Source organism: Lepisma saccharinum, chromosome 10 (genome assembly GCF_977018435.1).
Source record: "Lepisma saccharinum chromosome 10, izLepSacc3.1, whole genome shotgun sequence".
NCBI lineage: Eukaryota > Metazoa > Arthropoda > Insecta > Zygentoma > Lepismatidae > Lepisma > Lepisma saccharinum.
The window spans coordinates 26358709-26386367 of NC_139238.1; the positions used below are offsets into that span (position 1 = coordinate 26358709).

Here is a 27659-nt window from a genome sequence, read left to right on the forward strand (position 1 = left end):
ACACTCTGACATTCTTTACATTTCACTTCGTAGATAATCCCTTCCTCTTCCTCTTCTCTGTTTTCCTTTTTCTTGTTAGCATTCCTCGCTATTCCTAAGATGCTTCTCCCTCCCTTCCTGTAAGTTTTAATTCCCGCTTTCCTAAGCACTTTGCATATCTTTTCTGTGGTCTTCCCCATACTCCTTATTCCAAACCTTCTCTCCTCTTTTTCTTTCTCTTCCAATTCTCCCCTCCCGTTTTCTTAGTTCCTCTGTTTATGTCCAGTCTATCCTGCTTCTCATAGCCATTCTTTTCCAGCTGTTTCCATAGGCTATTTATTTTGCCTTCTTTTTCACATTCTTTCATGCATATTTTCTTGATTCTGTCCTCCATATTCTTTATAAAATTTATTTTTGTCACCTCACTTACATCACTTCTTTTGTGGCAGAATACCCCTGCTGCACACTTCTTCTGATGCCAAGCGGTTCCAATTTCTTGTCCTCTTTTCCTTTTCATCAATATATCTAGATAGCTTAACTTGTCTTCTTCTTCTATTTCAAGTTCTAATAATATCCCTCTTTCTTCATCTTGAATTTCTTTGGCAAAAATGTCAAGCTGCCTCTTCGTTCCCTTCCATATGCCAAAACAGTCGTCCACATATCTGCAAAACAGAATTATTTTTGTCACCTCCCTTTTCTATCACTTTCTTTTCCCATTCATTCATAACCAATTCAGCCAATGCTGGGCTTAGACTGAAACCTATATTTAGTCCTTCACTCATTAACATTATTTTATCTCCCATTATACTGTAACCGTTATTCCAAATGGTTTCCAGCGCCTTCACTACCCTTTCACTATCCCATTCTCCTATAATTTCCTGTCCCATTCTCTTTTTAATAATGTCCAAAACGTGTCCCCTCTTGATGCTCGGGAACATACCTTTCACGTCTAAGCTAAACATTGTCGTCTTCATCTCATTCAACTTAAGTCCTTTTATGAGGTCTACTACTTGTTCACTGTTCTTAACTTCTCTGCTTTCTTGCTGTGTTACTAACACGTCAATAACTAACGTTACGTTAGTTTATGTTTTTAATAAAATAAATTACTGCCTTGGTCAGCATATTTAGTTTTTCATAATCATGGAAACAAGGCTTAATGGTGTTATAATTGGTATACAAGCAGCAGAATTGCAATGCAGGTTGGGTTGTCTAGTCACAAGGCGCTTGGTGGTGAGACATGGATGGCTTGCTTCAGTGCTTCTTCAATAGGGTCGTTACAACCCAGCAGTGTCCGTGACTGTACATTAACATCTTTCTAATTTTTAATTGGCATTGATTCATTTAGTTCATAATTTTTAGTATATCGGAACAATCAACTCCTCTCTTTTGATCATGACAAGTTTTCAAGTTTTAAATTTTGAACCTTATACATTTTTCAAATTGATTTATCAACTTTATCAAATAAAGAAAGGGCGTAAAAATAGGTAAAGTGTTCCCCTGTGCTTAGCACCACGCCATGAAGGCGTATAGGGGGGGTGGGGGTAACGCGTAACAAAGTACACTAATTAACAAGACGTTTGTGATAGTGTAAGTACGAAAGGATTGTTGCTGAGAAAATAGTATTGTCAAACTCTGAAAAGTCCGGAATGATACTTATCTATTGCTAGTGTAGGAAAAATGCAGCCCAAGCGTGCAGGCTGTATGCGTGACGGCATTTGCGCTCGGCTCTGCCGGCAGGCATAGTGAAGGATGCGCCTTCACGCTCAACTTCAGGTTACATTTACTTGAGAACTACTTGACGTATTACAATGTAACAAAATCCATGCTTAATGAATTTTTCATACTTTCAAATGAGCTGAAAATAAAATGGGGTTACCACTTAAATAAAACTAAGTTTCTTTTTTTTTTTTTTTTTTTTTTTTTTTTTGAGAATCGTACTTCCTTACGTAGTTGAACCTATTGTGTCCACTAATTTCATGAGCCCTTCTCATACCTACATATGTGCGGAAAGTGTTTTTCAATATTTATTGTTGTTCATGAAATATCTCCGGTGGTAATTTTAGGTGACTCACCCGGTATATATAAATTATATATATAACAAACATGCCTGTATTCATTTTAATGCAGCGTGCGATTTGAAGGAGGGATAGGAGGAAATCTCCCTTGTTTTGAACAATCAAATCTCTGGTTAGGAATAACACATGTCAACCAGGAATCATTATGTCCAACCCACTTGTAAACTATATTGTACTCATGGTGTTCCAGTTGAATTCAATTAAGTTTACAAAATTAATTGAAAATTTAAACATAATAAAAGATTCATTTTTTTACAATTTATTGACAGTTTGAACCGGTTGGCAAAGGAATTTGTTTGCCACTTCATAAATATCTGATAAACATAACTTTATATAGTATATTGATTTGATTTGATTTGGTGTTTTAAGTCCACTTTGTACACAGTAAGGCTAATAAGGACTGGACCTACAGTTTAAAGTGGGATCCGAACCACAATGTGCCTCCACCGGGTATCGAACCGGGACACCTTGATTACAAGGCAACGACGCTACCACTGCGCCATGGGTGAGGCCCCATATAGTATATTGAATAATACATATCTATAAATATTTAGTAATTTACTTTTATATGTAAGAACATAATAGATAAGTATGCCACACAGTATGTGTGTGTGTGTGTGTGATTGTGTGTGTGTGTGTGTGTGTGTGTGTAAATTAAGATCTTCCTCCCTCATCAGTCTTCAATAATTTCGATTTCTGGTGCAGGGGTATGAATACACACACGAAACGCCAAAAATCACAAGGGAATATATTTGCTTTCTTGAAGAGGCGAAGAACATTTTTTTCCATCATGCTTTGCTGTTTGAATCAAGAAATGGATTTCGTCATCTTTAACATTATGTGTATGTAAATTGTTTCCGGCAGTGAACATGTAGCAACAAAATCTGATGCAAATTGTTCTCCGAACTTTGACACTTTCTTACGACACAGGTTACAATGTCAGATTATCTGTAATTTTGACAATGAACCTCAAGGTAAGCATTCATCATCTTGGGACCAGAAAGAACTGTTTGTAGCAAGCTGCTCTATATCAAAATGCGACGTCCCATCTTCATTGCTGTGTGCTGCGCCATCTACCCGTTCTTGGTTCATGGAGACGTTGAAATACGTAAGTATTCATATTTCTTCTCTGTGTGGATGCGGAAGACATCTTTTTCTTCACAGCGTCCAGAACTGATCCTTCCAGACTTTACAGAGAAGAGAGTATTGAGTGAACAATTTAATGACCATCTATTCTAAGCCAAGCATTCCTCAGGCATTTTTAAAAATGATTTCTAGTCTTATATTCAATATAGCGGTTGGTCACAATTACAGTTGCTCAACTCTTAAATCTCTGGAGCCCTATCGATGCAACGGATAGATGCTATGGAGACCATGGGGAAGTGAATGCCGAGAGAAAAATAAATAGTTCAAATTTTCACCACCAGATTGAAATGTGGCGCTGAAGTAACAACCACCGGTAATTAAGTTTATGTCGGTACAGCTGTGTTGAATATGCACCCTGTCATCCTGAATAACCCTTTGAAAGCGTAACTAAGACAGTGTGATCAACGAAGCATTTCCCGGGATGTTCTTCACTGTGCACCAGATTTCAGCGCCATATTTGCACCTAGTGGTCACAATTTGAACTTTTCTCGTCAGCATTCACTTCCCAATGGTCTCCATATAGCCTTCATGCCAAGTTTCAGCGCAATCCATTCCATCGGGCTCTGAGTAGGGATACTTTAATTGTGGACACCCGGTATGAACTTACGGATAAAATATAGATGGATAAAACACAAACATTTCACTGATTTCATGTGCAAATATTAACCGAAAAAAACCCAAATAATTTCAGAATTTTCCTGGCCTTACTAATTACCAAATTACAAAGCACGTTGTCATCACACAGCTCCTTTCTTTAAATTGCAAGGAAAATCAAAGGCTGATATCCAGAAATTAACATACGCCAGGTAGAACTTTTGATCAAACCCGTAATGAGGGCTAGGCTAGGACGTTTGAAACCTACGGCTCCGTGCACACAGGGCGCCATTCAAAGCTTTTTTTTAAAAAAAAAGACAACACAGAATATGTGACGGAGAAATTGGCACTTGTCAGAGGTAAGGGGAGGAGGAAAACATACAAGATGTTACTCGACCCTTGTTCCCAAGCGTGCAGATTTTCAAGGGATGAAGTCACCCTAGATACTACCTTTGGGGTAGGGGTCACCACGTGAAAATAGATGTCATCATTCAACTCGGCACATGACGTTCCCTGTTCGACCACGTCACGAGATCACTATCATGAATCCATCTTGATTTATGAGGTTCATACGAAGTTACAGACTTACCCTGTATATAGATATATAGTTTACATTATGCTTGCTTACTGACATTCCCAACTTACCCCGAAATTGTTTCCTCTGTGATCTGTTTCCGAACAATAAAGTCCTCAATATTGTCAACTGAAAAAAGAAATTGGAAAAATGGTCAATTTTGACAGAATAATTGATGATTTTACTTCATTTAACCCTCTGTAACTCGCGTGGCGTCACTGAGTGCCGCCTTTTTTAAAATTTTGAATTATTTTCTCTACCAGCGCAATAATGGGAGAGGAAGCACTAGGTAGCTTATCTTCACTATTCCCCCGAAAACATAGAGGCGTTGGCGCCTTTTTCTGTCGTTCTTTCAGTTGCTTACACGCCTCTGAAGTGACCGGTCCCCCATTGGCGGCACTCAGTACCGCGCGCGGGAACGTTCCATATCTTAAATCACAGCACGCCAGCCATGCATTTGGGGGAAATACGAAGAATAAAATCACGGTACGTTGTTCGGAATGCAAATAATTTGTATGCAGAAACCATAGCAGTACCCATACGAAATGTCGGAGTTGTCAAAATAACGATATTAAAAAGGGACAACATTCAATTCCTTATATTTGAGTCGGTATGTCTTTTCTTACGTATGCCTCGTAACAGTACGAGAAACAAATTGAGATTTGAACATTATAAAAATATTTTGTAAGTTTCTTCAAAGTGTGTTTTCTACATTTGATTGTTTTTTTTCTGCGAGTCAGTAAGATTTTGACAGAGAGGTTTGGAACAAATAGTTCCTTTCTACACCCATATAAGTTGTAAGATTTCAATTCGATTTGAAAAATACGTTGAAATTCTTTGAAAAATAAGTTGAACATTTTTGGAAAATACTTTGATAATTTTGGGAATGGTGAGTTCATTTTTTAGTGCCTTCATTATATGGCAAAGTTTTAATTACTTTTAAAATAATATTTTGGTGCATTTCCTTCAAGAGTCTAAGCTTGTAATTCTATGAGACACTTTCATTTTTATTTTATCTTTTACTTTTCTTCTAATAGCTGATAAAAATGTCCTAAATTGACATGTTTGCGTTCATGTATATTCCGCTTGATTTCCAAAAAGTGCTAGTGTAATTCAACCTTGATTTGCATCAATAATTCACTTAAATAACGTTGGATTTGATGAGGCGGCACTGAGTGCATTTGTGCTGCAATGAGGAATTATTATTATTAATTATTCTCTTTCTGTGATACCAGTCTGGTTTTATAAATATTTTGTAATTTTACTTTATTTATTTAGTAAATTTACTAATAATGTGCAATAGGTCTTTTTTTGTTTAAGCAGAGTTGAATAATTTTAAATTACACATTTTTCTACTTACATGATACTGCAAATTGCAATATTTATTTTATTATTGTTCTTGAACCTTTTTCTTTTATACTTGTAAACTTATATTCTGATAACACACTGCTGCAATTTTCTGTTTTCCAAAGGAGAACTAATACGAGTACTACTTTTTCAAAGATGTTCTCCAGACACTTAGATATAACAGAAATATTGTTAAATATGGCAAACTTTTTTAAAAATGAGAAGTGCACACTACGAATTTTTAAACGTAAGTTACATTATTTTTAATGAGATTTTCTTTGTTCACAAACAACGGCAGAAGATGAAAATACAGAAGGATGCACATAAAATGTTGGTAGTGTACGGGATCACAAATCTTCCTAGGGCGCCAAAATATCTAGCTAGCAGCCTGTTTTTGATACAATATTCTTTCTTTCAGCTCCCTACATGAAAATCTGTCGACGAAATGACCCACATCTGGAAATATGCGTTAAAGACTCTGTCCAAGAACTTGTTCCACATCTCTCAAAAGGTATGTTCAGAGGAAATTAAGTTCCAATAATACCAAACATGTAAGACTAGTAAATAATATATTACAATTAGCTAGTATGAGTACCTGGGGGAAGATTTTATATATATATATATATATATATATATATATATATATATATATATATGTATATATACAGGGTGTTTCGAAAGTACTTTACGTGACGTGTTATGTCTTCAGTCTTGTACGTACAGGACATAAGGTTTGTTTTACAATGACCCCTTTAGGCTGCGTTCAGTTTTAAACAAGGATACAAGCGTACGATGTGTACAAACAATGAAGCCAGTGGCGGATCGATACTATTCATTCGCAATTATCTCCCAAACCGTTGGTTTACGACCGCATGTTCACCGAGACTTTTTCCCTTCTACTCTCGTGGACATTTCATCTTTTCTGTTTGTGCTATCACTTCTGATACACCCTGTATGTATGTTTGTGTGTGTGTATGTGTGTGTATGTGTGTGTGTGTGTGTGTGTGTGTGTGTGTTTGTGTTTTTGTGTGTGGATTATAAAAAAGTAAAGTGTTTAAATAGAAATATTAAATATAAATAACCATTTCCTACACTCCCAGTTCAATGTAGTCAGTAGGTATATTTATTCCAGGAATTTCCAAATTTGGAATCAAATCCGCTGATCCGATGCACATAGACAAAATAGAGTTTTCTTTCGGGACAGGCGCAGTCAATGCCAGGTTCTCTTTCTTGGATCTGGAAGCGATTGGATTCAAGGATATCACATTCACATCAGCAAGGTAAGTATCCATTCGTCATAACGAGATTTACAGAGAAAAAGATATCAACAGAGATGAGGTGTTTCAATCACAGCCAGTGGTGCATGAATGGGGATGTTTATGATACAGTGAATAATTGTAGGGAAAACGGGGGTTTCAAAATTACCCGAGTTTGGGGCTACTTTGACACCCTAGGAAAATCTGCGAAAAGAAGTTCGGGAGCCAGTGTAACTTCTGCGTGAGACACAGAAAGAAAAGGGTTTTTTTTTCTGTGCAGGGGCGCTTAAAATTCCACGTCGCCCGTGTCGAAACTTTATTTTGTGCCGCTCCTGCTTCTGTGAAAAAAGACTCAACGAAACTCACTTTTAAGAAGGAAATATGTTTGAGAATAGTACTGGAATAACTTCAAACATAATTGTGCAAATCACGTACAAAAACAAAAGAAAGTAGACACAATTTTGTTTTGGTTGTCAAAGAATTACATAAGTTTATTTTAATTTGAAATTAAAGAAGTGATTTTTAAAGTCAGAGGATAATAATTTTCCAAAGGTTGTACGTACATAAAAGATTATTAATATAAAGAAAGTCCGTGATATGAAGTTATTTTAAGAAACGAATTTTCGCAACAATAACAACATAATCATTTAGAGCAGTTTTAAAATGAAAAAATATATGAGTTTTTCTTTTGCTGCCTATGTATTAACTCACTCGAAATATTTCTAAATGTGTTGATTCGAGTTTTTTTTAAAAAAAACAGCTATCAAAATCAAGTTCTTGAAGTAAATAATATAATCAAACTTTCACGCGTGCTCTGTGTTCTGTTATTGATTATAAGCACTTAATCTTCTATGTTTTCACTTTCAGCGTGGACGTTCCAAAATATCGGTTCCGATTCGAGTTGAAAATGCCTTCGTTTGCGCTGATCGGAAACTACGTAGCGAAGGGGAACATCATTCTTCTGCCTCTGGACGGAAGCGGACAAATGAACATCACAGTCGGCAAGTGAATCCAAATCACTCTTTTCGAATATTTTTGAACTTTGTACAGACACCGGCAATAATAGTGAGACACATACATCCTGAAATACACGGTACTGATAGAAGTTGTCATTGAACATTTGCTATTAAGATCCACTTGTCGCCGTGGAGTTAGGCAACACGCAAACCGCCTTGCAGAGTAGCGAGCATTTCAGGATCAAGGTATTACATTTTTATTGTCGGTGATCGTACATTAATTGCCCTAATGATTTGATATGTAAAACCTGGAAAAGTCAATTAATTTTGTTTTTACGATATTGTAGTCACCCTGTTTCCATTAACCGAATAATTTCCATTGTATCGTCTGCAGTCGAACTCCTGGCGGAATGGGACATCAGAGGCCACGAAGTAAGGAAGGACGGGAAGAGATACATGGAGGTGGACTACTTCAACATGGACTTCGTAGCCGAAGGGATGTACATTTACTTAGAGAACCTTTTCAAAGCGGACCCCAGCATTGGTAAGTTCGAAAAATCTTGAACTCCACTGCTATATTACGTAGAAGGCCACATTCCATATTATACCAAGGAGATGTAATCCCGAATCCCGCGTCCTTTCTTCCGTCCCAAATCCCGAGATTGCAATGTTCATAGTCCCGGATATTGTAGACCAATTACGCATTCTAAATGTATTTTCTGTCTATATCCATTCATGTTGAGCATAAGCTACATTCCTCTTTCTGGTGCTACTGCATTTTTGTCTTGACCTCCTATCTCGAAATAACTCGACTTATTATCACTACAGCTACTGGCGTACGCAGGGGGGACTGATGAGGCGGGGCTACAGCCTCCTCCGAAATGTTGGGAAAAATCAACATTTTCAAATAAAAGCATTGAAGAATTTGAATAAAAACTAGAGTAATAAATGCAACCCCTACTTTAAAATGAGCATAGATTGCAATTTTTGATATTAGAAAGTTCCAAATATACTTTCTTCTTCTTCTTCATTCTCTACTCCTTACGCCATTATAGCGTCGGGGATGCCTCAACCCAGTCTTTCCATTCTTCTCTCTTCTTGGCAATCTTCTTTATTTCTTGGAGTGTCTTCCCTCTTTTCCTTCCTAATTCTTCCACTATATTCTCATATGTCTTCCTTGGTCTGCCCCTGGGCCTTCTTCCTTCTGGTCTTGCCTCCAACAACTGCTTGGTTTTCTCTTTCTCTTCCATCCTGGTTGCGTGGCCAAACAATTTAATCTGTCTTTTGATTTAGATATTTTTCAATTGATGTTTGTTCCAGCTCTTCCCTTATCCTTTAATATCTTACTCTATCTCTTCTTGTTTTGCCTACTATCTTTCGGTAGCACTTCTAAATATACGAAATATCTAATTGTGTATACCGTCCCCCCTAGAAAGCAGCTATGCACTATCCAACTTTATAATTCCAACCCCTCCGGAAAAAAGAATCCCGCGTACGCCATTGGCTACAGACGCATTATTCTTGCCAATACAGGACAACAATGTGCCCACTATGCAAGTTTTAAATAGTCTAGACCGATTTCCTAGAAATTAGTGGCCAAGGTATTTAATACGATTATTTTCATTAACCAATTATCGTTTACTGCAATTTGTTTTGAAAATCCAATAAAAAATGGAAGAGAGCACAATTAAGTTATTTGTAATATGAATATTGTTACGTGTTGAATAGTGTGAAGACTGTCTATCCTCTGATTTCTTAGCTTTCTTTCCATTATGTTATATGGGATTAGCTATTCAATATACTTGGGATTGCATTCACTACTTTATACTTTGTATTTATGTGTACATATATATATTCATATACAAGGGCATTCCATGTCACAATGTTTCTAAATTTCAATTTTTAAAATTAAATGCAATGCTGTAACTTTATCCTATCTTGTGAGTGAACAGTCTAAAATTGTCATTTGCATAAAAATTCAAGTGTTACACATGATTAACTTAGAAGTTAGTAGTATTTTAGATATTGTTAGTTTATTTTAACTCTTTACCTTTGTTTTCTATTGTGTCCCACCTGTGACAAAAAAAAAAACAATTAATTTCTCCTTTAACTGTTGCATTTTCCACTCAAATCAACTCACTCTTTTTGTCTTAAATAACTTATTTTTCATAATTTGACAATTCGCTGAAATTAAAATAAATTTCTTATTAAGAAAATAGCAATTATAGCTATAAATTTAGGAAAGTTTTTTAAGGGTAGTTATGTGTAATCAACAGTGTTCAGATACATAATTCGTTCCACACAAACTGTATGAAAAATGTTTCTTAACTATCTACTTTACTATAGTAGTAGTCGCTTGTCCTACTCGTGACAATGGAATGTTCCATTATATGTATGTATGTATATATACATTCACACACACACAAATAACGAGATACTCACCCTGTCACAAGATGAAATAAATTATTTCCTAGATTTTCTCTAAACTATCCGTTATTTGTTCTCGTACTGCGAGTAATGAAGAGTGGTCCTATGTGTAGGTTGATTTATCAACCAACAGAGGCGTGGCGTACATGTAACCGGTGTTACCGCAGGTAACAGAAAAATGTAAAGAAATTAAAAAAAAAAATCTCAATAAAATAACAACAATGTTAAATAAGTTAACCGACAGCGTTGCAGTTGAGTGTATATTGCAGAGGACATTTTACTGCAGCCGATAAAAGCGAAGAGACAGGCCGTTCCGCTACCCTCAAGAGGCAACAAGAGGAAAGGGCGCCCGCCAATGCAAGGGAACAGCGGGGAAAGACTTGGAGGCAAGTGTGCTAGGGGGTTATTCATATGCCTGTTTAGGGGCCCTGTTGCCGCTGCGGCCTACCAGATCAGCAAGTGTTGTCACATTGGATTTCCAGAAAAGAGCTAAATCCCGCCTAAAACGGGGATACTATTTCTCTGAAGCAACAAGAGCTAGACTGCAAAGCCAAAGCTGGATTTAACTACAACTGAGACCGTTTAGTAATAGACGAAAAGATAAGTACTTGATGCGATTCGTGAATTGGACACCTTGCTCCAAAAAACTAAGGTGGCAACAGTAGAACGTATGTCTGGACTTCCTCCCACCGTTGGAGGAGGGGAATTCTGTCGTCCGCTCGCTGCAGAAACGTCAAACTGACCCGAATGTGTGGTTCTTCTTCCCCTTTCCACCTCTTTGCATAGAAACAGAGATGGTTGACAAGGCTCGACTACTATCCACTGGATTTTCGCGGTAACTCTCTCATGAATGGAAGTTCTTTGTAGGAGTGATTGTGGCTAAATAAATCATTGAGCGGATTAAAAAAAACATCAAAGGCTTTTTTTTGTGGGGGGTAGAGTGGAGATGATAACGTCTGATGGCCGGTAACACTTTTGAAACAATCACGCCACGCCACTGTCAACCAAATAGCCAGGTTGGGATGCGCAGGGAATATGTATTTGTCTCAGAAATACATTATTTACGACTTGGTTAAATTAATGTGAAATTTTGTCCTTTCAGGTGAAGCGACACTGGCAGTCCTGAATGAGAACTGGGACATCCTCCTGGATGAGATGAAGCCAGTTCTCCAGGTTGAATGGAACAGGCGACTTCTGGAAATGGCGAACGGCGTGTTCCTTAGCGTTCCGTATAATCAGCTGATTCCAGACAATTAACGAGTACATCCTACAGATGAATCATTGTTCCAATAATAATCCCGAGAAATTTTGTGTGTTTCTGTTCAAAAAATTTTTGTTCCATATTGCTATTATGTTTTGAAGCTAATGGATGATATTTAACTTGACGTCATACACAGCAGGGTTGTAGTCGAGGGTATACGGCGGTATATGTGTTATACCCTGTAGTTAACCTTACTCATTAGCGTATACCAACTATCTAGTATCGAATAAGTACCATGCGGAAGTCTCAACAATGTTCTTATTTCTCTTTTCCACAACAATTGGTGGCAGACTATAAAGGCTCAAATCAATAAGAGCAAAATATTGTTGATATCTTGTATTACAGTTTTAAACACACAGAGAACGAAACAGAAAATAAAATTGCTGTTTTTTCTCTTCATTTTTTTCGGTTCTTTTATTTAACTATTTTCTAATTTTCTCATTTTTAGTGTAATTAGTAGTATTAAAAGTAACTGATTCACAAAAGCAATATTAACTAGAAAATAAAATTCAATAACATGTTACGCGTTTGATATTTTTTATTTTTAAAAAAATCCCTTTTAATGAAAGTATTGGTATAGTATCATTATCCTCATTATTATTCTACCATGAAAGACAATTTTTGTAGAATTTAAATCATTTCATCCATACATTTAATGGAAACACAATAGAATGTTAATGGAAGCATAGTCTCCATTAAACTTTCATGAAATAGCTTACACCCTGTAAAAATTTTGGTACTACAACACTGTCACTTTCGGAAGAAACAGTTGAATACCAATGAAAATCGGCAAACAGATTCGAAGGTGTTAAGGAAAGCGTATTAGAAGCCTTCTTACAGCGAGAAATTTGCGATATTTTATACGTACACATTCCTCATATGATTATTATAATTATACCTTGAATCACTTCGGTAAATAACGCAGGATATGATCTGTTCGCAATAAATATGGCGCGGGCGTGATTTCGCGCAATGGATTGTGGGGGAAGTTGTTAGCTGAATATCATCCATTAACAGTTACGTGAATTCTTTACAATGTGTGACTTTCAGTAACTCAAATCACTATGTGAATTGTACTCAATGGCTACATGATTGCTCTAATCCTTGCATTGTGCTCAGTTTGTTCAGGCATGAAGATTATCATAATGATATATATTGTATATTTTAAGTTAAGGTAGTATGTTGTAGGAAAATATTCGTTAAAATTGAAGTTGTCTTGCGTGAAATTCTTTATGACTTCCAGCAATTGTTATGGATCACGCTGACCTTGCATAACACTTCATTGAAGGTGAACTTCAAGGTCCTTGGTTTTTTCTCAACACTAACACTGTTTTTGTGGAAACAAGCAATTAATTAACAGCCAGTTCCGCCCCTAACAGACGTAGGCAATCCTACATCAGAACTTACTACGGATCACAACGAACCTTAATTTATAAAGAAAGTATATTTTAAGAACAAGTACGAAAATGTTGAAAAAGTTCTCCACAAATTTAGCTAGATTTGTCATAAAATTTATACACTTGTATATGTTGTATAATGTATGGTTTTCGAACCTATTGTATGAAACCGAAATGAGTATTGTTTTTCTTGGCCTCATAATCCTACTTTAACATGGTAAATATAAGTGCACTATTTGAGCAAATGTGTCTCGAATGATTTAAATTCGTATAACGTAGGAAAACTCTTTCCAAAGATTGAGAAAAATGTTTTTGAATTATTCCTAAATTATTATTGTCACATTTTCTACTGTTTTCAATTGAAATCAGAAACTGTTTTAGAAATTATGACTTCCTATTGACTTCAAATTGGAACATTACAGCCCAGAAGTGTCAGTGACTGAATGGAGATGAATGACTTACACAGAAAAACATTGCGGTGTATTTTATGTCTAACCTTGAAGTAAAAATATTGAAAACTACATTCGCATTTACTTATTTTCGATACTCCCTTTGCGTTGGTAGTTTAAACCACCAAACAATACGTTTTATCGAACTATTCAACTACTCTCTTGTAATTTATGAAAAAAATCAAGCTTTCATTTTAAGAGCGACAATTATCTAAGGCAATTATTATTAGTATTATTATTTACCATTTTACGCCATTTTCTAATAATTTTAAGCAGGGTTGTTAAAGGTCGAGGAATTTTAAGGAAATCCAATTCCGGTGCAGGAGATAAAATTAACAAGCGTAAATGTGTTCTATTGGGTTCCGCTGCAGAATCGGAACCTCTTTTTCTCGAACAATTTAAATTCGGTGCAATTTGCGTATTGTTTAACTGAAAAAAGTTTCCTGGACCGTATTTGAATTGATTCGGAAAAGAAGGTTCCTGGACCGAATTTAAATTCAGCTGGAATAAATGTTCCTGGACCGAATTTAATATCAGCCGGAGAGAAGTTTCTGGACCGTATTTAAATTGATCCAGGGAAAAGGTTCCAGGATCGAATATAAATTCAGCCGGATAAAAGTTCTAGGACCTTATTTAAATTGATCCGGAAACAAGGTTCCTGGACCGAATTGAAATACTTTACAGATAAAAAGGTTCGTTACGGCCCGGAATCCATTTGGTCTAGTTGACTTTCTCTTCTGGACCGGAATTGAATTTCTTTAAAATTATTGGACCTTTAACGACCTTGATTTTAAGGTCATTCTACAGGTTCTTTTTTTATAATTTTTCATGTCATCAACTTCCGAGACCTAATCATCACTCATCCTCATCATCAATTGTAATATTTTTTTTTTAAAGGGTTTGTTGTAAGAACGGCCCGCGAGGCCGAAACACGCCCTCTCAATAAAGACGATATTATTATTATTATTATTATTATTATTATTATTATTATTATTATTATTATTATTATCACGATTAGCCAAACGTGGAAGAGAAGCGAAGTAAAATAAACGAAATCAAATCAAATCAAGGCTCGTGCTTAAGAGGTGTATGATTCTATCTGAAGGAAAAGAACCCAGTTTGTTCTTCTACCAAAAGTGGCTAATTAACTTGCGTGGTAGTTTTTCACACAACGAACAGGGAGAACTGGTCTGGGAACCTCGTATGTGCAATTCAAGTTCAAGGTCTGCCATTTTTTTTCCGGTGGCTAAATTGCGAGTTTTCTGGCGTTTCGTAACTTAATCTACATTGGGTGTCGAGTTTTAGTTGAAGAGGAGACGGAGCAGTTGGCAGACATGGCACGTCCAAGTGTTTACCTCTCCGTATTACTGTTAGCCGCGATCCACACGAAAGCTGTGAAACTACGTAAGTGTACATTTCAAATTTCAACCTTTTTTAATGCCAGATTACCGCTTACGGCAAATGTTAAAATATTTAAAGCTTTCTTTGTGAAAAAACGCCTCCCCGATGACACGCTGGTAACGTCGTCACCTCGTATCTCGCTTTAAACTGTAGGTCCAGTCCTCATTTGTCTTTCTGTGCATAAACTAACTCAAACTAAATTTCTTTGTAAAACAAGTGTTTTAGTCTACTTCTTTAAAAGTCAGTTTTCGGAAGAATATCATAATCACTTTTTATTGTCCATATTTCCTAACAGGGGAAAATATTGTAATCATTTTTTCATTATCCATCAATAATTTTCAAATGAACTTAATTTTAAGGAGCAAAAGTGACAACTGTAGTGTCATTTTTAAAGAAAATTAAAGTCCTGTACGTTATACAAAATTGTATATTTTAATTAAAATTACCTCGGCTTGCAACAAATTCAAATTTTATTTAAGCAACCACTACGTTGTGTCAAATTTATTAATGAAACACAACTCCAACTAATATTTATATGAGTATTTTCATAGTTGTACGAGTAGATTTCTTGTGAAAGATGGAACTACAACAAACCCTCGTTAACACAAACTCGCTTAAGACGAACACTCGGTTAACATGAACAAAATGTTGGTCCCGGCAGGGATGTATTCTATCTTATAGAAAGTTTTATCGGTTAACGCGAATTTCGGTTACCACGAATTACGAACTGTTTTTTAGTTCCTTGTGTCATTAGATCTCATTTAACACGAACTTTCAAAGTTTTTCATAATTCTTTTCTGTTGTTCCTCTGTCGTTCCTCTGCTAGGTATGTAAGAAATCGCTCAACAATCTCTATCATCTTGTCAACAATCAACTTATACAGTATTGTAACCAACAGATTCAGATCAACAATGTGTTCAAATGTGTTTTTCTATTCTTTGAAACATAGCCGGTACGAGTAATATCCAGATTAAAACTTGGGTGCAATTGCTCGACAATCGCGATCACCGCGTCAACAATGAGCTTATACGCATTTAACCAACAAATTCAGTTGTGTGTGTCACAAATTGACCGCTAGTTTAAGCTATAAGTACAGTTGGCTGTGAAGTTACCAGGTATTTGTGTTCCCGCCTGAGACAGCGCAATATACAGGAATTTTTCACCAGAAAATGATCTGCGAGTACTTTTCTTAAAAGTTAATTACCATAGTATTGTACTAGTGTTTTCTATGATGGCATACATAATACGTATTGCAACAATAAAATTTGAGTCCCTGGTTAGCACGAATTTTTTTAACACGAACTATTGATTTTTCGGTCCCTTGGGATTCGTGTTATCGAGGGTTTACTGTATTCAAACACTTTCTTTTGTTACCAAAGGAAATGTTTCCTTTGGTCCTGCTGTTGCTGGCAACAACAATAGAAATTCAATTTTATATATTAACATATTTTTTGTTATTAATTTTATTTAGGAAAATAAAAACTAATTATGTAGTATAAGATGAAGCCATTGGGGGTGTTTGCAAAAGCCATGATTGAAGTTTAGTCGGGAAAAAAGCAATTACATTCCATCTCATTGATTTACAAACTATGTAGTGATGTATAAATAGGATGGTCTTGGATGGTTCCGGACTCCACGAAAATCCTTTTCCTGTGTACATTGAGTGTAATTTTAGGCGTAATTATATGCATGATTTAATACTTCAGAACTCCTATGTACGCCGAGTATAGAAAAGCTGAATCTAAATATAATTTAAGACTCTTCTAAAAATGAAACTTTCTCTACTCACACGCTTGTCAGCCCCCATTTTGTTTTTGCTGCATATCAAGGAAACCATGAAGCCAAAATAAACGTCACTAGAACCTTAAATAGTAGGTTATGAACTTATATAGTATGTCTCCTCCCATAGCGAGAAAAACATGGCTTCATTGTGAAAATCCTATTCTTTCGAAGAGATGCAATTTTGAAGATTAGAAAAAAAACGTTCCTAAAGTGGGTCCCCTTATATTTACTTACTCACTTACTCCTTGGCGCTAGAGCCCATGTAGGGCCTTGGCCTCCATCACAACCAGCCTCGTCTATCTGTTGTCTTTGTCCTCCATCTCTGGACTCCCAGTCTTCTCAGGTCTTCCTGTACGTCGTCAAATAATCGTTTCCTAGGTTTTCCTTTCCTTTTTCTTCCACCTCGTCCCCTTCTTGGGCACTCTGTAATCTTCCATTCGCCACACATGTTCTAACCGTCTAATTCGTCCACACCTAATCTCTATTACAATATCCGAATTATTATACAGTTCTTGTATTTCTATGTTTGTTCTTATCCTCCAGATTTTTTTTATTCTCTCTCACTGCTCCAAAAAATCTGCTCAAAATCTTCCTTTCCAATATTCTTAAAAGCTCCTCATGCCTTTTCACTAAGATCAAGGTTTCTGACCCATATGTTACAACTGGACGTACTTTTGCTTATCTTTTTGTAAGAGAAAACCTTCTTCAATGTAACTTAACATCTATTTCCTGCAACTATTCTTGCCTTAATTTCATCAGATATGTTGTTTGTTTGGTTTATTATTGGTCCTAACTACTTAAAGTTATCAAATCTTTCAAATTCTTTACCTCCTACCTTTATATCATTCTCTAGTTGTATTTCCCGTCTCTTCTTGATGTAAGCATATATTTATTCTTTTGTACATTTACATGCAGTCCTATATTCTCGACAGCTTCTTCTAGTTTTTGAAATTCTTTATTTAGTTCTGCTTTGTTTCGAGCTATGAGATCTATATCATCCGTATATGCTAGGCATTGACACATCTTATTATAGATTGTCCCTTCTGGGTTTATACTCAAATGTATGATAGCCTTTTCTAGTGCTAGATTAAATAACAGGGTTGACATGACATCTCCTTGTCTTACTCTTCTCTCTATTTGGAATTCTCTTGATAATTCTTCTTCAATATTTACTTTACTTGTTGTTTCTTTAAATTTCATTCTTGTTAATCTTACTAGTTTCATTGGTATTTTCAGTTATTTCGTGATTGTTAGCAGTTTGCTCCTCTTGATGCTGTCATAGGCCTGTTTGAAGTCAATGAAGAGGTGATGCAGGTCAATATCGTATTCATAGCACTTTTCCATTATCATTCTAATTGAAGAAATTCGATCTGTGTTCGATCTGTTTCTCCTAAAACCCACTGTTATTATCCGATCATCTTCTCTACTACGAAGGTAAGTCTCCTGAGTAGTATCCTTGCAAATACTTTATATACCATATTGAGAAGTGTAATTCCTCTGTAGTTTTCACATAGCGTTGTATCTTTACATTTATGTATTGGGCATATGACCCCTCTTCCCCATTGTTGTGGCATTTTTTCATCTTCCCATATTTGTTTGTACAGTTCTTCTAATTCGTCCACTATGATGTCACCTCCTGCCTTCAGCAATTCAGAGTTTATGTTATCGTCTCCTGGAGCTTTATTGTTCCTTAGCTCTCCAATTGCTTCTTTAACCTTTATTTTTGAAGGGGGTTTGATCAGTTCTGACTGATCTGTGTCCTCCATTTCCATGTCCTATTCTTCTCCTTCTTCTACCGTCAAGCTTCTTTCTTCCTCACTTTTTCCCATGTCTTCATTCTGTTGTTCATTATAATCTCCATTCAACAGTTCACTAAAATACTCTTCCCATCTATTTAGTATGGCTTCCTTCTCTCCTATCAGATTGCCCTCTTTATCTTTGCAGAAGGCAACCATGGGTTGAAATCCATTATTTTCTTCTTTCAGTTTCCAGAAGTACTCTATCCTTTCCTTTCTTTTCCATGTCTCTTCTATCTCCGCTCTTTCTTTTCATACTCTCTTATCTTTCTTCTGCATAATTTATCTGCCACATTTCTCTTCTCCTTAAACAGTTCTCTATTTCCTCTTGTATTTCTGTTTATCATTTTCATCCTTGCTTCATTTATTTCTCTTATGGGTTTATCACATTCCTCATCCCATCATTCTTCTTTTCTTTTTGGTTTCTTCCTGCCCAGTACTTTTACTGCCGTATGTTGAAAGCTGCCTAATATTGCTCTACATCAGAATTTTGTCATTCCTCATACTTCTCTTCCAATCTCTTCTTTAATAGCTCTTTATATCTTGCTTTCTACATTTCATATTTTATTAACTTTGTTCAATCATATTTTTCTTGTTTTTATTTCTTTGCTATTTCTATAACAAGCAATTTTTGTCTGTATTTAATTAAAACTAAAAAGTGGTCAGATCCACAGTCTGCACCTCTGCAGCTAGTGACATCTATTACATCTGAAGAATGTCTGTTATCCACGTGGTCTATTTGGTTTCTTGTGGTTCCTTCTTGTGAGATCCATGTTTCCTTCGTAATGTTTTTTTTCTTTGCAACTGAGTACTTTTAACTAACATTCCTTTGCTTACAGCAGACCATTGTCGTTACTATCACTGTGTAAGCTTTCTTTGCCAATTATTTTTCTGAAAGCTTCTTCTTTTTCTATTTTCGCAATTACATTTCCTATTAATAGTTTTACATCATATTGTGATGTTGTATCATAAACATAGTACAATTTATCATAAAACTCATCTTTGATCTCATCATCAGTTTCTTCAGTTGGTGCATTTACACAGATTACTGTGATGTTAAACATTCTTCCTTTGGCCCTCATGGTGCACATTCTCTCATTTATCGGTGTGAATTTGAGTACAGCGTTCTATATATTCCTATCTTCAATGTAACCTGTCCCATATTCCTTCCCGTTTCCGCCACTATTAAATACTATGTGGTTTCCTGACTTGTCCGCCCTGGTATTTTGATTGATATACCTAGGTATATCTAGTGAGCTATCCTCTATCCGCCACCTGTGGAGGCGCCCGATAGAAGACTAGGAATTCCACACGGGTCTTCCTTACATTTAGTATAATTAATAAGAGCATGAATTATAGTATAATGCGATACATGAAAGGCTGTGGAATAAAATAAAATGAAACGTTTTCTGACATCTTAAACAGACAGTATTGCAAGCTTTCTTCACGATCAACGTTTTCTTGCGTGTAGAATCTATATGGACATCTTATCTTGATTTCCCGTTCTTAGTTTCTCCCCTGTTCTCGTCACATCTATTCTCTTGGAACCTGTGCTAGAATTCCATGATTAGAATTTGGGTGAACGCATTCTGTGCTTGTTGCACAACAACAGAAAGGCCCCACTTTAGGATCACTAGGGGTTATTTTTTTCATGATAATTATTTCTCACGCATTTGCATCCATTGTATCCTAGTTACACACAAAGATAGTTCCTATATTTAGGATTAAGTACATTGAAGAGTTGGCGCATTTGCCTCTCAATTGACCGAAGTAAGGCAATTGAACGTGGGAGTAATAAAAACTTTCGACTTGCACATAATCACTCACGAGCTGATTGGAGAACAACAGACGCCGTAATCAACATGGGCGCAAGCACTGCATGCGACAATAACGTAAGCTACCAGCTCCAAGTATTCAACCATGCTACGGCATCATCCAGAGCAGAAATGCAGGGGGCCCGCTTTAAGAACGGGACTTGCATTATGGTACACTTTCTCTATAATAAAGCATATGAAACACTGTTCGTTCAACATTAGAATGAAATTCTGAAGTCTTGCGAAAATATCCTATCCTACAATGTTAGCCTTCGATCAGTTGGTACAAGAATTTTAAACACCTCCATTTTGTCACTGATCCTTCCAATTATATTGGACATAATACTTCGCCCCTTCCTTGTTGCTTGGACTTTACATCGGCCTGAAAAAGCTTAATCTTTTTTTAAAGAGTATAATATTGTTCATTAACTCCGGTAAAATCACTCTACTCTGACTTTCTAAATGAAAAATATAAGGGATCAACTGCGCCCCCCCCCCCCCTCCGTGCGCACGCCAATTTAATAAATGGTAAATCCCACCCTCCCGTAAGCCATGGATTCATTTTCACAGACTATTTGGTCTTCAGCATATCATTATATACATTTTTATAAACTAAAAGTATAATGTCACGCTTAGTAGGCACTAAGACATAACTGAAATATTCTTAAATATGCTAATTATTTAAAATTCAGAAATGCAAATTAGTAATCTTTAAATATTATTTTTAATGAATCTTTATTTGCTTTCTCATTTCAAAATTTGTAGGATGCAAATATCACAAACCATGACGTAAGAAGAAAATATCGAAGAACGCACATAAAATTTCGGTACTTGGTAGTATGTGTGTGTGGGGGGACACACAAAAATAGAGGAGAAGTGAGTGCAGCTACCAGCAGCACTTTGCTCCACCAACTCGCTTTCTCCACTTCTCTTCCGTTATGCGCGGCCCTGCCAGATTTCAGATATAGAGTATAGTTTCGAATTGTGATTAAAATGTTCCCTCATTATACGTTCGCATCGTAGCGAATAACGTACTGATTTAGAAACACTGCATACAATAAACAAACATATAGAAGGCAAGTTTATTCACATGAAGTCTTGAAGGCGTATTCCCGATTGGCCTCTGTAAAGCACACTTGTAATTTTATTATTCCAAAATTTCCACGTACTACTGCAACAGTGTTGCAGACCACGTAACCATAATTTTTAAAAAAAAATCCCTAAAGATAACAATTTATGTAAAATCAAATGCATTGAGATACTCACGTAAAGAGGTGGCCGCGGTGGCTCAGTCGGTAACGTGTCTGACTACCATGCTAAAGGTCCCGGGTTCGATCCCCGGCCGGTTCAAATCCGGGAACTTTTCTAACGATGGAAGCGGCCCCGGCGCCCACCCAGCGTCGAATAACATGGGTACCTGGGGGAAACCCTGGGGGGTAAAGGCGGTCAGGGGCGTGATGCTGATCACATCACCCCCACTCACGACCGGATCAAGAAAGTGTGGGGCGTTACCCCCACACCCCCTATACGCCTTCATGGCGTGGTGCTATGCACAGGGGAGCACTTTACCTTTACCTTTTACTCACGTAAAGAACCAGGCTTTGTGTAAAAAGTGTATAATAAAATAGGGCAATAAAATATAACAAATTAATTCAAACACGATTCGTTCTACTGTAGTTCTACAACTCAATTATTGTTCTTGGAATAAAACGAATAAGAGGAAGAGGTATTTTAAGGTATTTCAAATTTGTATTTGCACAACTTTCTTAGGTGAAATCGGCACGTTATTTGCACTCTTTAGCTGAATACAGATACATATGTTTTTTGCTGAAAGCTGTAGTTAAAAATCTGGTCATGTTCACATAAAGGCTAGTCAGGACTGGACCTACAGATTAAAGTGGGATCCGAACCACTATGTGCCTCCACCTGGTCTCGAACCCGTGGCCCCTTGAATACAAGGCCACGAAGTTACCACTGCGCCATCTCGGAGGCCATACATTTGGTGGAAAATTAAGAAGAACGAAATCTGTAAGACTATAAGAACGTATTTATTGTTATCAATTATCCTCTGTGCTTGTAGACTAAGATTATAGTTAAAGTTTTGGGCTAAGAAATATTCTATGACGTCAATTCATCTTGTTTGTCTTGAAGATGAGAATGTATAACATATGGAGGCTTCAACAGGGAAAGAAGATAAGAGTACTATGAAAGATATAATTAATGTACACACTTTTTATAGTTTCACATCGTAAACAGACAACTGCGCATCTGTTTGAGATAAAAACGTTGCTATTCAAGGCTTACACGTGATGGAATATTCCTCATCCAGCTTCTAAACATAGTTGAGTTTCGTTAATCGCGATTTCTTCCATAGACACTAAGGGGAAAACCACATTCTCCCTTTATTTGTCGAACTGATAGTGAGGATAATTTAAATCGCAATCTCAAGGTCGTGTTTCACCGCATAGTTAGAACCCGATTTTTGAATTTGAGGGTTTGACTAGCCTATAGTTTTTCATGGCTAATCGCGACGATAAGGATGAGTAATGATATGAAGGGACACTAACAAGGAACACCCATGTCTAGCCGGGATTCGAACCCAGGACGATCCCAAGGTCGTGTTCCAGTATCAACTTCGAACCCGACTTTTGAATTTGATGGTTTTTTTTCTAGCTCATAGTTTTTCACTAATTTGCACCCTTTTGCACCACAAGGAAAAAGTTTTGCACCCTACTAAATTATGGTAAATTACAATCCGAAATTCGAGTTTGAGCGTCATCTGTTGCTCCACAAAGAAACATATTGCAACCGTACAGAATTACGGTAAATTACGATCCATGAAATAGTTTAGTGTCACAAAGTCGGGTTCCTACTTCAGGGGGCTGAAAGGAGAATAGTAATGTTAGGGAAAGGTTGCCATGATGCCTACTATTTTCAATTTTCTGACTTCCGCAATAAGAAACAGAAGAGCAGATCTACGAGTATAAGATTTTACTAAATCAGAACCTGATATCGCTTTCAATATATGACCCATCAACCTGACGGTGGAACTTTCCGAGCAATCGACACATATCGAAAGATTCTCTTGTTCTTATAAACAGACAGAGAGCCAGGTGAACATCTCTTGTATCATTGAAAAGTTCTCTTGTTCTTATAAACAGACAGAGAGCCAGGTCGACATAAATTTTTCTTGTTCTTATGAACAGACAGAGAGCCAAGTCGACATCTCTTGTATCATTGAAAAGTTCTCCTGTTCTTATAAACAGGCAGAGAGCCAGGTGGACATCTCTTGTATCATTGATAAGTTCTCTTGTTCTTATAAACAGACAGAGAGCCAGGTCGACATAAATTTTTCTTGTTCTTATGAACAGACAGAGAGCCAGGTCGACATCTCTTGTATCATTGAAAAGTTCTCCTGTTCTTATAAACAGGCAGAGAGCCAGGTGGACATCTCTTGTATCATTGAAAAGTTCTCTTGTTCTTATAAACAGACAGAGAGCCAGGTCGACATAAAGCTCTCTTGTTCTTATGAACAGACAGAGAGCCAGGTGGACATCTCTTGTATGGTTGAAAGGTTCTCTTGTTCTTATAAACAGACAGAGAGCCAGATCGACGTCTCTTGTATCATTGAAAAGTTCTCTTGTTCTTATAAACAGACAGAGAGCCAGGTCGACATAAAGTTCTCTTGTTCTTATGAACAGACAGAGAGCCAGATCGACATCTCTTGTATCATTGAAAGGTTCTCTTGTTCTTATGAACAGTCAGGGAGCCAGGTGGACATCTCTTGTAACATTGAAAAGTTCTCCTGTTCTTATAAACAGACAGAGAGCCAGGTGGACATCTCTTGTATCATTGAAAAGTTCTCTTGTTCTTATAAACAGACAGAGAGCCAGGTCGACATAAATTTTTCTTGTTATTATGAACAGACAGAGAGCCAGGTCGACATCTCTTGTATCATAGAAAAGTTCTCCTGTTCTTATAAACAGACAGAGAGCCAGGTGGACATCTCTTGTATCATTGAAAAGTTCTCTTGTTCTTATAAACAGACAGAGAGCCAGGTTGACATAAATTTTTCTTGTTCTTATGAACAGACAGAGAGCCAGGTCGACATCTCTTGTATCATTGAAAAGTTCTCCTGTTCTTATAAACAGACAGAGAGCCAGGTGGACATCTCTTGTATCATTGAAAAGTTCTCTTGTTCTTATAAACAGACAGAGAGCCAGGTCGACATAAATTTTTCTTGTTCTTATGAACAGACAGAGAGCCAGGTCGACATCTCTTGTATCATTGAAAAGTTCTCCTGTTCTTATAAACAGGCAGAGAGCCAGGTGGACATCTCTTGTATCATTGAAAAGTTCTCTTGTTCTTATAAACAGACAGAGAGCCAGGTCGACATAAAGTTCTCTTGTTCTTATGAACAGACAGAGAGCCAGGTCGACACAAAGCTCTCTTGTTCTTATGAACAGACAGAGAGCCAGGTGGACATCTTTTGTATGGTTGAAAGGTTCTCTTGTTCTTATAAACAGACAGAGAGCCAGATCGACGTCTCTTGTATCATTGAAAAGTTCTCTTGTTCTTATAAACTGACAGAGAGCCAGGTCGACATAAAGTTCTCTTGTTCTTATGAACAGACAGAGAGCCAGATCGACATCTCTTGTATCATTGAAAGGTTCTCTTGTTCTTATGAACAGACAGAGAGCCAGATCGACATCTCTTGTATCATTGAAAAGTTCTCTTGTTCCTATAAGCAGTCAGAGAGCCAGGTCGACATAAATTTTTCTTGTTCTTATGAACAGACAGAGATCCAGGTGGACATCTCTTGTATCATTGAAAAGTTATCTTGTTCTTATAAACAGACAGAGAGCCAGGTGAACATCTCTTGTATCATGCGAAGCTAGTATTAGGTGCATGCTTCTGCTTACCGAATTTCATGTTTTCATCTTTTGTAGTTTCCAAGAAATTGATATGTGTCGAATGGTTTCTATTGTTGTCTAAAACACCTCCAATCGAGAATACAAACAAATCTCGAGAGTTTACGCAGAAATTTTATAGTCCGACTGGTTTAGATTGTTTACAAATATTAAAAATATATACAAATGTATTAAATTTGTATCGCAACTATGAGAATGTGTGATGACGTGATGAAATTAATGAAGGGATACTCACAAATAACATCCATGCACAGGACGAGATTCGAACCCGGGACCTCTGGTGTCGTGTGCATTGATAGCATGGGGGGATTCTACGTAAGTGTATTTCACATTTTACCAAACATTATACTTATTTGTATAATATACAGTGCTTTTTTTTGGAAGACAAGTTCCGGTACCCCAGGGGGGGGGGGGGTCAAAGGTGGTCGTTTGCCTCCCTCTTTAAATTAAGGGAAATCACGTACTTCTGCATTCTCTCTTTCTTTTCTTTGTAACCCTTTCGTCTCTTTCTTTCCATGTATCTATTTTCTAGCTTTTAATCTCTTGTGTTATACTACCTATTCATTAGTGTCTACTTCCCCTCTTCTTTTTCATTTTTTGTCTTCCATTTTCTGTCAGTTCCTTCTTTATTATTTCTCCCTATCGATCTTCGTTTCCTCTTTCTTCTGCATCTCCCTCTCCCCTTCATTCTCTTCCTCTGCCTCCCTGATTTCTCTCTAAATTTCTCTTTTCTTTTCTCTTCAAATTTAGCTCTTTCTTTCTTTCGTTGTCTCGCTTCTTTATTTATTTCTCTCCATCTTCTCGTTATCTTGCTCCTCTTTCTCTCTCTCTCTATCCTATTATATCTCTCTTCTTTTCCATTTCTTTCTATCTTTCTGGCTTCTCTTTCTCATTCGATTCTATCTTTGTCTAACCCTTTCGCTTCCCATTTTCTCTCCTTTGTATGTGTTTTCGCTATTCCTTTTTCCTTCCATTTCATCTACCTCTCACTTATGTTTTCATTCTCCTTCTTTCCTTCCTCTCTCTCTCTCTCTCTCTCTGTGGCTTCCTTTCTCTCATTCTCTACTGTTTCTATAATCTGTATATTTTTAAATCTCCCTTTGATGACAAGCAAGTATGATGATCCATGTAAGAACTACTCAAAATATTGTTGTGTGTTCATAAATGATCGTGTATCAATGTAGCTATATATATACACACGCGCGCGCGCACCACACACACACACACACAAATTTATTTAATTAAAATAAAAGTTATTAGTTTCTATTCTTGCTCATGAGAAGGTACCGATACTGCGTACCGCCAGAGAAAAAGCACTGATAATATCTAATGTGTGTGAAAAGAACATCACTTTTAACGATTCAACTTATCAAGTTTTTACAACATTCAATCATACTCCACAAGTTTCACTTTCACTAACTCCCTCCCTAAAAAATCGTAATCCCTTTCGCAACCTAAGTCACAAGATGTATAGGCTCAGGCAAATCACTATTATCTGACGTCATCAGAAGTAGACTAAAACCTTGAACATCCAAGTAACAGAGATCACGAAATAACAAAAACTATTTGTCCAACCGGAAAGAACGACTCATCATTTACAATTTTTCATTAAAGAAAACCATTTTAAATTTTGTGTACTTACTGTATATTGTCAATATTTAATTTTCATTACATTCTTATTACTTTGCAGCTGATTACGTGAAGAGATGCGGTCTGAATGACCCTGAACTTCCCTCCTGCCTCCAGGAGTCCGTGCAGGATCTCCTAATAAGAGGTTCTGTTCGTAAGTTAGCACTTATTTATTTATTTATTCATTCATATTGTTAAATATGTGTTTTCATTATTAACCAGTTAAATGAAATCAAGAATAAAAGTATGTATCATCATTACATGTAAGGATAACATAGCACGATAAATTTTCAAGAAGCAATTTTGCTCATACTTCAGTCTGAATACACAATTAAGAAAGCAACAGTGTTGTAGATAAACTCAAGGAAATGAAAACTATTAAACGTGAATTACCAACGCTACTACGTGTTACAACGACATTATACAAATGAAATTTCCTATTATTTAGTTAACATCTTTTGAGTAACTTTTATTGCAAGTTTCATACTGTATTTTTGATGTTTTGTATGTTGCTGATACGACATTCATAATAAAGTTTACGATTTTCATTGTCATTTCACATCACTCTTAGTATATAGTAACGATTGAAGATGAGTATTGCAACGTACGCAAACAAATAAGCATACTTTATACAGGATTCAAGCCAATGTTTCTGTATTCTTTAGATATCATGATCGCCACAGAGTGCGAATAAACTTCGCCTTACAAACACTTCCTAATGTGTCAATAAATAATTTGAGAATCCAATATTAATCCAGATGTTTATTAAGGATTTTTGCAATATGCTCTAAACGCACGGCCATGAAATTATACGGTGTACGCTTTTAGAAGGAACATGAGTTCAG

General features: G+C 36.6%; 1 protein-coding gene across 1 annotated transcript in view; it reads left to right on the plus strand.

Moving 5' to 3' along the window:
* Positions 1-3053: 3053 nt before the first annotated feature.
* Positions 3054-27659, plus strand: part of LOC145994033 (uncharacterized) — a 49984-nt gene continuing 25378 nt past the window's right edge. Inside the window, exons 1-8 of the mRNA XM_083130115.1 lie at positions 3054-3162; positions 6134-6226; positions 6848-6995; positions 7839-7972; positions 8322-8471; positions 11457-11592; positions 14720-14865; positions 26876-26968. Of these exons, the coding sequence (XP_082986241.1) occupies positions 3090-3162; positions 6134-6226; positions 6848-6995; positions 7839-7972; positions 8322-8471; positions 11457-11592; positions 14720-14865; positions 26876-26968 (973 nt within the window). The 5' untranslated portion in view covers positions 3054-3089. The remainder of the gene's footprint in view (positions 3163-6133; positions 6227-6847; positions 6996-7838; positions 7973-8321; positions 8472-11456; positions 11593-14719; positions 14866-26875; positions 26969-27659) is intronic.